The sequence below is a fragment of the Diadema antillarum genome, unplaced genomic scaffold, assembly GCF_040938485.1.
Source record: "Diadema antillarum isolate AM-2024a unplaced genomic scaffold, OU_Dant_1.0 scf00000132, whole genome shotgun sequence".
Taxonomy (NCBI): Eukaryota; Metazoa; Echinodermata; class Echinoidea; order Diadematoida; family Diadematidae; genus Diadema; species Diadema antillarum.
In genome coordinates, this window is record NW_027271021.1 from 760,635 (window position 1) to 773,773 (window position 13,139).

The 13,139-nt window shown below is 37.9% G+C and overlaps 1 protein-coding gene across 1 annotated transcript in view; it reads right to left on the minus strand.

Annotated features, from left to right (window-relative positions):
- Positions 1-10,249, minus strand: part of LOC139720724 (cytochrome P450 4V2-like) — a 61,092-nt gene extending 50,843 nt beyond the window's left edge. The window contains exon 1 of the mRNA XM_071632079.1: positions 10,219-10,249. Coding sequence (XP_071488180.1) covers positions 10,219-10,224 — 6 coding nt within the window. The 5' untranslated portion in view covers positions 10,225-10,249. The remainder of the gene's footprint in view (positions 1-10,218) is intronic.
- Between the last annotated feature and the right edge of the window lie 2,890 nt (positions 10,250-13,139).

The window sequence follows — 13,139 nt, forward strand, 5'->3', positions numbered from 1 at the left end:
CCTTCGGGAGAGAAAAAAATTTCCGCGTCCAAATTTTGATCGAGACCAAAATTTGGACGCGGAAATGAACTTCCTGACACCTTCGGCGACTTGTCCTGACGATGTCCTGAGGATGTCCCGCTTGTCCGGAACCCTTCCGCTCCTTCCGCACATGCTCCGGAAAGAATCTCGCGGTGTGGGGAAGCTTCCCGAATGAAAGCGGAAGACACCAGGAATGTTTTAGGACAGCGCGGAGCCGATGCGGATCTATATATGCAAGTGTCCGGAACCGATGCGGAAATTTTGTGATCCAGACACGAAAATGTCGACACTTTCCGCGAGCGTCATGCCAATGAAACGCAAAATGAGCAAGAAGGGAGGCGAGGCCCCCATGCAAATATCCCCATCACAGGCACACCTTTCGTCTAGTGATGAAGAACAGGTAAATCTAAGGAATTTCCGGTCCCAGAAGGCAAAGAATAAGGTAGTAGAGACTGTGCCAAACGTGAAGTGAAATCAGCCCCCTAACTTCCTAGTAAGTTTGTTTTGATTTGATCTTTTCAGAAATTATTTCTCATCTGAGTGACTTTCCTGGTTCCTATTACTTACTATAGTACATTTTCCTTTATGTTGTTTTCGTATTTTATTTGCAAACAAACTAGGTTGTCCCATGTGACAGCCCAGCTGAAAAATCACAAAAGTAAGTGGAAGTACACTCAGAAAAAAAAAGCATAGAATTTTTGGCTAAATGTTAATGTATTATAATAAACATGAACAAGTTGTTATTCATACGTAAATGCTTTCTAATGATACAACATATTAGAACAAAAGACAAATTCATCACACTAAAAAGCATGAATTCAATTGCAAAGATATACCTGTGGTCTCATTACAATGTAATATCTTTGAAGCCCAAAATAACAATGAAAGCTAAAGATGATGGAGGAAAATGAAGAATTTTCTGTCACTTCAAAATTCAAGTGAAATGAGAGAAAAAGCAATAAATCATGAACTCGAACAAGTGTTAAATTTCTGTCTTTCTTTTGTTTTGTTTTTTGTTTTTTGCTGAGTGTATATATTAAAGTACACATTAAGCATCACAAATCATTTCAGAAATATTCTTTACCTGAATGATTTTCGTAGTTGTTATTACCTAATAATTTTTTCTTCTCTTTTTGTTTTAGTTGCAAATAAACTCGATTGTCCAATTTGACAGCCCAGCTGAACCCCCCCCCCCAAAAAAAAAAGTAAATTAAAGTAGGTTAAAAATATTTCCCCATTTTTACACTTCATTGACAATAGGCTGGTAAGCTCTAAGCATGAAAAAAAAATTCTCGGACTTGAAAATGTTCAAAAGTGATCAAAGCAAGAGAGGGTTAGAGATGCACAAGGGTAAAAATGAGAGAAAGAAAAACAAATTTAATGATTAGGATCATTTTGGCATGCTCTACAGAAGTATCAGACAAAACATGTATATACTTCACGATGGATAAAGCACAGGTCTAAAAAAAGGGAATAAAGAATATATATGTATATATATATATATATATATATATATATAAGTAACAAAACTGCAACAAAGTTCATGCTGTATTCACCAACGATTTATTTCTTGTGAAGAAATAAATCGTTGGTGAATACAGCATGAACTTTGTTGCAGTTTTGTTACTTATCTTTTTATCTTGCCCACACGTGGACTACCTTATCAACATGATTATATATAAATATATATATATATATATATATATATATATATGTATATACATTTACATTTTTATGTATATTGTGTATATATATATATGGTTCAAAAAGTTTGCGAATATCATCCATGTGACTGTAGGTAGAGAAAAAAATTGTTCTCCCAGATGAGACAAATAAAAAAAAAATGAGTCATCAGCCGACATGCAGACAATCCTATTCTTCGACTGTTGGTGGTCACATTTATCAAATAATATTGACCAATCATATTAATATAATATCAGCCGCTACTGCGGAAGCACAACAAGGAGCATCAATGACGGTTAGCAGTCAAATGAGGAAAAGTCAAAGTCAGCGCCAAATTTATACCTTTCCATTTTCCTGGTATTGTCCGCAGTTTGTCCGCATGCTTAACTTGTGTTGTCCGGAAGGCATCATGATTGTCCGCGTTCATTCCGGGTGTAATCCTAGATGTTTCCGCGCTGCCCGGCTACGATTAACATATTCCGAGGTATTTCGCGCTCTTCCGGAGTGATTCCTAGGGATGTCCGCAGTCAGTCCGCGGACAGTCCGCGGACAGTCCGCGGACAGTCCTAGGAATGTCAAAGGACAGTCCTAGGAATGTCCAAGGACAAGCCGATTCACAAAGTTATTCGGCGTCTGTCGCGGACAGGATGCCGAAATAACAAAATTTGCTTCCGCAACCCTTCCGGGGCTTGTCCGCGCCCAAGTGGACGTCCGCCCTTAAATGATTAAAGTCAGATTGATTGTATTTAGTAGAGATCTCTATATATTGTACTGCCAAATTTACCTCCCTCAATTTTGAAAATCTATACCAAACTAGATAAATTGAACACACATAAATTCAACAAAACAAAAATTCGACATGCAATTAATTTCCAAACTTTCTTTAATCCCAGTATACTGCAAGAGATTGACAGTTTATATCAGGGTAATTTTTAGCATTTCCCACATTTTGCACAGCATGACACTGCTTTGTGTGTCATGATAATAATGGGGGGAAATGCATGGAAAAATCAAAATACATGTTTATGAATTTTACATGGAATCAGTTTCGGTCTGTTGTCTTGGCAGAAATGCAACAATCTTGCAATGTTGTTGTTTACTATTTTCCCTCTCCATAAATATGGAATGTGTTGATCAAAGTTGGTGTGATGTCGGAAAATGTGAGGCTGTATTGCAGGTGGCCTTCAATTTTTTTTTTTCTCATTATATTGACATGTTTAGCAGACTGTAACTCATGATTTGCCCCTTAACAAATCAGACTATACATCTCTTGAAATGTCTTCAAACGTAAATTAAAGTCATTCCTTTTAAATGATTACTCTTTTCTATGTAATTGTATATAGGCCTATATCTTGTATATATATCTTGTATATATATATATATATATATATATATATATATGTATCCAATCAACCAAAAAAGCAGAGACCAGCCTGAGATATTGATACACAGAGTGGTGCTCCTCTGAAAATCACAAGAAATCACACGGATGGACATGCCATCGTTGTGCCTCTGCCTCATATTCTGAATTTTACACGGAATCAGTTTCGGTCTGTTGTCTTGGCAGAAATGCAACAATCTTGCAATGTTGTTGTTTACTATTTTCAGGGGCGGATCCAGGAATTCTGCAAAGGGGGGGGGGGGGGGCGTGACTAATATTTCTGGAGCCACTTCCGGGTTTCATTTCATTTTTTCTTTTTATTTTTTTTATTTTTTTTGTTTTTAACGAGAAATAAAGGAGGGGGCGTGCGCCGCTTGCGCCCCCCTCTGGATCCGCCACTGATTTTCCCTCTCCATAAATATGGAATGTGTTGATCAAAGTTGGTGTGATGTCGGAAAATGTGAGGCTGTATTGCAGGTGGCCTTCAATTTTTTTTCACATTATATTGACATGTTTAGCAGACTGTAACTCACCAAGATGCCTCTCGAAATTTTTTGGAAAACTTCTGCTTGATTTCACATGAGCGGATGATTATCCAGTGTCTTTCTGCTATCATCTCGTGCCAAACAAAGTATTGTTTCTCTTCAAAAGATACCATGCCAATTAATCTGCACTTACGGTTGGTGCTCTATACAAGACATTCTAACCCACCTCCACCTTGAGACATCCGTAGGCGTTGTGGTGTAGAGCGGGATCTTAACATCTGTCGTGAAGCGAGAACTCTTTTGTTTTCTTTTCCGCACTAACAAATAAGTTTAGCAGGATATACAGAAGCATTCGCACATACTATTTACATTTCTCTGTCACATGTTTTGAACACTGGAAATTTCATGTACACATTTTGCCTGCAAAAGAATTACCAAGAACTTTTCAACACATATACATGTTCAAAAGAAACCATTTGGTTCATATATAATTTACTCGACAGAGTGATTTATACATATCACCGTCCACGTACTCGAATAGTTTTCGCTAGAGATATAAGTATGTTTAAAAGACTGCAAACAGTAGAATGATTTGCCCCTTAACAAATCAGACTACATCTCTTGAAATGTCTTCAAACGTAAATGAAAGTCATTCCTTTTAAATGATTATTCTTTTCTATAATGTATTATATCTTGTATATATACACTCAACCAAAAAAGCAGAGACCAGCCGGAGATATTGATACACAGAGTGGTGCTCCTCTGAAAATCACAAGAAATCACACGGATGGACATGCCATCGTTGTGCCTCTACCTCATATTCTGAGAGCTAAAGACATATTTTAGCCGATTTATCAGTGATTTTTATGCACATAATGGACCTGCTAAATATGAATTTTGTGGATCTGTCCTTGCTTCACACACCTGAGGAAAATGGATCTTCTGTGCTGTAGTCCCACCCATTCATTTTAGAACTGTGGACCATCGGTTCTTCATGCAGAACTTGCAGTTACAACGACGATGTACTGTAAGTTTTTTTTTTTTTTTTTTTTTTTGATATAGCATGCACCACTGGACCAATATTTATTTGCCTTTTTGCTTCGGTGACCTGTATTTCTCAGCCTTATATCCGTGGAAAGTCTCCTATTAACTCTGAATATACACAATGTCAATGCACATTGCATTGCTGTACTGAATGCTAGTAGTGTGGATCTTGTACGTACTCGCTACTGCTTGACTCTATCTCATCTGAAGTTAAGCTACATCTTCTTTTGGCTTGTGGGTTATCACCAAATGACTATCACAAGTGTTCCTCACGAGACAGTAAGACCTCAAAGTGAAGATGAATTGACCTCTGCCCCGTAATCGTCTCTCAGAGTGCCAATGTTGGTTACAGCTACAGTCCACTGGCTGCTTCTGTGCAGTCAGTATGCCTTACCTTTCCATGCCTAGCGCCTGTTCATTACTGAGCATAACACCGAGTAGTCAACACTTCAGGTTCCAGTACTACTGTCTGTTGCATTTGATACCTCAATATGGAGACCCGCAAAGGGAAAGCTACAACAAGTACAAGTACTGAAGCAATCATTCAGGCTTTTGTAGAGTATATCCAGAGTCCTGTTTTCCTTAAAGCCATCGAAGAAGCTGTCGAGAAAGCCATGACCAAACAAATGACAAAGCTTGTTCAACGCCGTGACCTAGTTGAGCAAAAGTGCACCAGTCTCAAGGAAAAGTCGGATCAACAAGATAGCTGCATCCTTGACCTGGAAGCATCCCTCCAAGCTAAAGATGCTGAAATCAAACGTCTCACCACCGCTCTTGATGATCAAGCAACAGCCGTCAACAATCTCAAACTGACGATGAATGAAGCTGAGCAATATGAGCAACTCCCTGATGTTCCATGGTGTCAAAGAGAGCAGACTAGAAGACACAGACCAACTCATCCGCCAGCTCTGTTCCAACCAGCTCGGTGTGCCCATCACTCCCAATGATCTTGACAGATCGCATCGTGTTGACATATCAGCGACATCCCAGTCGTCAAATTCCAACAGCAACAGCAACAAGCCACGCACCATCGTAGTGAAATTTAGCTCTTACCGTATTCGCAACGCGGTTATCCGTGCCCGCAGGAAACTCAAAGGCAGTGGTAAGTCTATCACGGAAGCTCTCTCTCCCATGAATCAGGAACTCCTCTGGTCAACAACAAAAAAAAAAAATCCCAAGGTCAAGGATGCTTGGTCAGTGGATGGACGAATCATTGTACTCTTGCCAGCAACAAACAGAAAGGCAATAAAAAGGACCATCCGTAGTAAATGTGACGTGGAAAAGCATGTGCTCAATTGATCCCACATAGGCACTCATTTTATTGGGTAATTTGTTGAACTTGTATACTACCGTAGATGTATATGTGATAATTTGTTGTTTTGTTTTGTTTTGTTTTTCATCTTTTCTTTTTGTTTTGTTTTCTTTTTCTTTTCTTTTTTTCTTGAATCATATGTATCACTGATTTTCTGTATAATTTCGCTTTTTTTTAATGTTCGAGCCTTGCAATAGTTTGATTACTCAAGTGGTCAAAGATAACGGAACCTCAGATATTTCTCATACAGATACTCCATTAATTGCGCATAATGTGAGAGTTTCTCCCTCATCTGTTTCTCAGGAAGAATTAATTACATTTTTCAATCTCTCTAGTGCACAGAATGAAAATGTTGTTTATGATGAAGAAATCCACTCAGGTGTAGTTAAGTATTACCAGGCTAATGAGTTTGATGAAATAGTTCAGAAATTAATGTTAACAGATAATTTTTAGTATGATACATTTTAATGCAAGGAGTCTGTCCCGAAATTGTGATCAAATTCACAGTTATATTTCAAGTATCCAATTCTCGTTCTCAGTGATAGGAATATCAGTGACATGGATAAATTCATCTTTGACTTTACCATTTGTGATTGATGGCTACAAATTTGTCCATGTGAATAGACCCAGTGGCCGTGGTGGTGGAGCAGGTTTGTTCATACAGGAAGGTTTGAATTTTACGTTAAAAAATGATTATGAGGAGTGTGAAGGTGTTGATTATTTGATTGTAGAAATTGAACGTAAATCCAGAAATAATATAATTGTAGGAGTTGTGTATCGACAGCCCAAATCATCAGTGTCTGCACTTACATCTTTCTTGATAATTTGTTGAATTCAGAGGATTGGAAGACTAAAAGAGTGTATTTCATTGGAGACACTAACATTGATTTGATGAAAAAAAAAAGAAGATAATTCCCAAGCGTGTGATTTCGTTAATACAGTTGTTTCATCCGGGTTTACCCAATCATAGACAAACCCACACGGGTGAATTCATTATCGGCCACTCTTATTGACAACATTTATACTAATGATATCGGATACTGTAATCTGCGTGGTATTTTACTGACAGAAATATCAGATCATTTTCCTATAGTTTATTTATCCAATGAAGCTGTCTGTGATAATTATGTTGAGCAGGTATCTTTTTGCTGCAGGAATGTAACAAGGGCAAATATTGCTGAGCTAACTGATGGATTGAAAACCACAGAGTGGACAGATGTATACAATGAAGATGATCCTGACGTAGCATAATGTATTTTGTACAAAATTTACAGGAATATATAACACATATTTGCCGAAAATGACTAAGCATGTGAGGAAATGTAAGCAAAGTATGAATCCATGGGTAACCTCTGATATTTCAAAACTCATCAATAAGAAGAATAAAATTTATAGAGAATATATTCAATGTCCATCAGAATATAGGTATGGAAAATAAAAGAAATTACGCAATCATGTCACAGCTTGTCTGCGAAGAGCAAAAAGGAGGTATTATCTTAGTAAATTTGACTCAGTGTAAAATAATTCAAAAAAGATGTGGTTTCATATAAATTCTGTTCTTGGTAAGAAAAATAATGTGCAAGGTGAAGGTATTGTATTTGAGGGTAAACATTGTAGTGATCCTGATGAAATTTCTGACTGTTTTAATGATTTTTTTATTCAAATAGGATCTAAAGATTGTGAGATTGACAGTGAAAGAATTCATGATATTTATGGATATCTGCAAGAACCACTTTCTCATTCTTTATTTTTTAAACCAGTGACAGAGGAAGAAATAATCAGAATTGTAATTAATGCCGATGTTCACACTCATTATACTAGATCATGTTACCAGTTTCACCGATGGTCTTTTTTAGATGATAAGTCTAAATATTCATTACGATATACTGGACCTGTGTTGTGAAATGATTTGAACGTGAAAATTGTTTTTAATCCACAATTTAATAATATTTAAAAAAAAACAGTATAAAAAGATTCCTTTGAGTTCATACTCTGTGTGAAAGTATAGGCTTTAGATTTTGTGTGATATACACGTATTTATTTTGACTATTTGTCAATTTGTTTGTTTGTTTGTTTCATTGCCTCTGTTTTGTTTGTTTTTTCAGTTCAAATCTGTTTCTATGCACTATTAGGTATGAGTACAGTTTTACCAGCCATTTAAAGGCTTTTTCATGTACATTCCATTTTTCATCATTACAGATATGTACAAATGTGTACTTCGTGCTGATTTGTATAGTACATGTATATATCAATACCTGTGTTATCGTTGTTTGATTTGTATGTTATCTATGTGTTTTTTTATCCTTGTTGAATGATGGAAATTAATGAAATGAAATGAACTGAATGTTCCCACCTAGCATTTTTGGATATATCTCAAAAAGTGTTTTACCGATTTTCATAATTCAAACGGGAATGGATAGGGAATTGTATTACTCATAACATGAATGGCAGATCATTGCCACCAGATATCATTATTGGTGTGAAAAGTGCATTTTCTGTCAAAATGCATGGGGAAAAAAAGTTGCACTTAAAGTTATACGAAGCATATTGTGTACATTCCCTGTGCAAGTTAGCAAATGACCTTTTCAAATTATGTACTTCTCAGGAATTTCTTCAGGTACAATTAGCTTCCCTATTAAAACGGATGTTATGTATACTTTTTAAACAATAGGCCTTTTCAATATGAAAATGTTGGTCGAAGCCATGTGCTTTTTCATTCCAATTTGGGTTTATCACATTAATGTGCTTATGGCCATTTTGCATCATGCCTCGTCTGCAAATTTGTGAAAGAGGGAGAGCTGCAGCTTTCCTTGAACCTGGGGTTCCGGTTAAGGAGGTGGCCAGGAGACTATAGGTTTCGCCCAATGTCATAAGGAAACTTAGAGCAAAGTTTCAGGAAACTGGAGAGGTCAAAGATCTGCCAAGAAATGGCCGACCAAGGGCGACACCTGTCAGGCAAGATATGTCCATAATCAATAAGGCTTAAGTGCAACTTAATCCTTTGGGCAAGGGTCAATGGTCGATTTTTTAATTATGGTTTGTTTATTTCCGTTTTCCGGTTCCCATGCTTGGGCATCCAGTGTATCACTTTGGAAACACAATCATTGCTCCTGCAGCAGTGGCCGGGAAAGCGAAGCCTCCTTAATCTTCTGGCTTATTTTGGGTAGATCCCTATACAGTTCTGTGTTGGTCATATGTCGCCTCCAGCTGACATTTTGAACGACTCTTAGCATGCGTGTGCAGCAGCCATCAAGTTCTTTAGCAATTTTTGGTGTGACTATCCATGCCTCAGAGCCATACAGTAGTACTGTCTACACTGCTGCTGCAAATAGTTGGAGTTTAAATTCTCTTGAGAGAGATGACTCCCAAAGCTTATTGAATTTGTGACAGGCACGCCATGTATCTTAACCTGACAGGCATGGTGTGTCTGTAAGGTTAAGATACAGGTGTTTTTTTTTTTCACCTGAAAAATGCCCTTTTCAGCCCTAAGCAACTGCAATGCTATTTCCAAGGTTGCCTTCCCTTCTACAGTCGCTGTAGGCAAGCCATTTTTAAATCACCCCTTACGAATATAATGGGTTAACCCCAAAATGACATTTCGAGTGACTTTATGAGACAAAGTTGATCTCAGATCACAAAAATAACTTAAGAATCGGCTTCTTTGACCCGGAAAAGCTGTTAAACTGATTTGTTAATGATTGTAACCCTTTTTATTATTTCTTTTAACTGCTATTACCTTTAAAGCAATATGGCGGCCATATCGGATTTTGCCAATTTGGCCGCCCCAGAGGGTGCCCTTCTTGGCGCCCATCAAAAATCGAAATACAGCTGTAGTATGGTTTGGGCTACATGTGTGCCAAATGTGGTGCTTCAGGAAGAATTTGAACCAAAAGTCTCTTGCGTCCTCCACTATAGATATATTTATATGTTTGTATATGACGTATTATACAGGACGTATATGATAGCAATAATAAAAGAGAAACGCGAAATCTGGAAGGTCATTCGTAATACACAATATGATTATTCACTGAAATCTTGTTGAGAATCCTCGTGTTTAACGGGAAATAGATAACCAAGAATGAGTTTGGGCCACGGTGTACCAAGTCTTTTTTCATTAGATGTTCACAGAAAACCCACAGCATCTTTAATCCTTTTGTTATATATATGAAAAGATTATTGCATTTTGGTCAGGGATCATGAAGTCTTTTATAGTCACAGGCAGCCTGTCTCTCTAATGTGTATATATTCTGGTTTTTGTTTGTAAGAAGGAATAATGACAACTTTAAACTTACTTCCATGTGTTTTGCTGCGTATATGTTTAGAGATGGCTTTAGGCCAAGCCAATATCTGACGATTCCACCCGTCTTTTGGCGATATTCATTGAACACTGTGTTATTGTGCACGAAGAACTCTTTGGGAGGAAAAGAAAAGTCTGCGTATGCATACTGAATATACACATCTTTTCATTACAACGCCTGTTTCATATTTAGTACGTTTCAGGGTTAAATGGCACCAACTTTACAAGACAATGAAACGAAAATATATTTGTGGATGAAGTGAATGCAAAATAGTTATTATAGCAGAAACATCAGCATAAATACTTTGTAGAACATCAAACAGTCCGTTGAAAAGTTATGAGTTTCTGCACGGCCATTGCTGAGTGAGAAATCTACAAAATGTCATGACTTCACGAACGGACACCGACATTAAGATGTGAACCAGAAAATTCAACATACTTTCATTTTCGTAATAATGACATTGCACTTGACTTACTTATTTCAGAAAGTAGAGAGCACGGGGAATAATATAACCCTCAACGTGCGTCACTAACAAATCATTGGAATGTGTCGCTTTCATTAAAGACGACATTCTGTGGAATTCCCTTGAAGGTTTTAGTAGTATATCGTTTTCAAACATGGCGTCATAATCAGGGTAATCTTCCAATCTAGCGATGGTTACACCAAACTTTAAAAAATGTATTACTTTTGAACGGATTGTTTGATATTGGTCACACTTTAAGTGTTCTAATATTGTTGCATTTACTTAATCCATATGGAGTTATGTTTCATTCCCCTTTGAGAAAAACACTGGGCTACAGAATACTAGTGAAATTACTGCTGTGATTATCACGACAGTATCATCCATTGGAAATATGCATACAACAATGAAACAAAACTTTGCTAGAATATAATTAGGCGCTTGAGGGTCGGGTTTTCCTCTGTATTTTTTTCCCCAGCAAGGTCTCCAGTTTTTTATTATTGCAATTAATAAAGATATGTTTCAGTTTAAGAGTTTTGTTTCGTAAATTTTCGAGAACACAGGAATAATGTTAAAGAATAAAAAAGAGGAAAGTTGATTTTGTTCCTGTATGTACAGCAATGTCAATTCGATCCCGTATAGTCATACAAACCTCTTAAATCTGTGCCGAACTGGTGAGTGTTGCCGACTATTGGAAGGGCTGGAGGTCCCTGAAATTTGCTGATCAGTAAGTAGATGCGAATGAACCTGGCCATATAGTAGACTATTATTGACGTCACGACGAAAATAGCAGCCAAAATCCCTATGCCTAGTCCAGCTGCCATGGTTAGTAGTTTCGCAGTCTTTCTCGTCCCTCAAATGGTTTGCTCTGAAAACAAATGGAAAAGTCTGAGGAGCAGTGACAACTCTCATGAGAGCGGTCACCGGAAACAGAATGATTAAGACTTTTTTGTGTAAATAGTTTTTGTTTTTGTTGTAGTAACAGTAATCATGGTAATAGGCATGAGATAATTTGTCTTGTTGGATTAGTGGCAGAAGAAGCGTCTCTTCATGTAGCTGGGAATGATAATCCCATCATGTCTTCCTTGTCTCTTTAGTTTCTTGGATGCGGCACGAGCTGTTAATTGTTACACCAAACAAAACTGAGTTTTCAACATGTTGTCATAAATTTCATCTTAATCAAAAGAAATATTCATGCTATAGAGTTTGATCTGATGTATTTTATATGTTTCTCTTGCTCTTTGGCTTTCTTTTCCTTTACGTCCCTTTCCTTCCTTTCATAGTTTTTGTTACCACTGGCGTAGCCAGGGGGGGGGGGGGGGGGGCGATGGGGGCGATCGCCCCCCCCCCCCCCCCCCCTAAGATTTGGACCGGGGATTTGGGAGGCGGAAAAAAAAATGCGTGTATACTGTATGCATGCACATGAAGCGGGTCTCCTTTGCAACCTTTCATCAAATAAGATATTTTTTTTGAATATTTCACTCAAAGTGTGCACCAGATCGTTGAATTTCAATTCAAAATATGCAAAATCTCTCGTGCTTGGGAGGGGGATACCCCCTCCCAAACCCTCCCCCTCTGTGCCTCTTTCCCTAGCTTAGTACACTTTTTAGATTTACAAAAAATTATGAATAATTCTGAGTGCACAAGACTCATCACTTATATTCCGAAAACTCAAGGTTCCCTCATGTATAAGGGGAATTTCCCCTTTTAATCGACCCTTTCCTCCCTCAGCCCCCCCATCAGTTTTGTGTGTGTGTGTGTGTGTGTGTGTGTGTGATTTCCCAAATGTTGATTCCATCAAATATGCGTAGACGAGATATCTCAATTTCAACCTTAAAAAGGCAAAAGCTCCAAGGGTTGGGAAGGGTGGGGATAACACTCGCCCACGCCTTCTCCCTGCTCGCCCGCCCCTCCCCCCCCCCCTTCCGCCATGCATAGAAGTAGACTGTGGCTATACCCAGATCGCTGTATTTCAATTCTAAAAAGGCAAAAGCTCCGCGAGCGGGAGGAGGAATCCCCCTTCCCCCAAGCTCTATATCTCACTAGACTTTATACATACACACAGATGGTGCACATTCGGAATAAGAGCTAAATTCCGTGATTTTATCACTTCGATGAAAAAGTATTGCACCAAAAATTTGCAACAGATCGCTGAATTTCAGGTCTGAAAACGCAAATCACCTTGGTGTGGGAGGGGATATGCCCCCATCTACACCCTCGTGTGCATGCTTTTTCTGTTTGACTGCTGAACAGACAGTGTTCATGATATTCAGTGTAAGAATTAATACAAGAAGATTATTTAGATGATACCATTTTATAGGCAAATTGTTCAATAATAATCTACACTAAAATATACTGCAACTTTAATCAAGTGGGACTGTTCCAACTCGTTAAAACACGCAAAAACATGCATCAAATTGCACCATTTGCAACATCAAAATGCAAACAGTTCTCA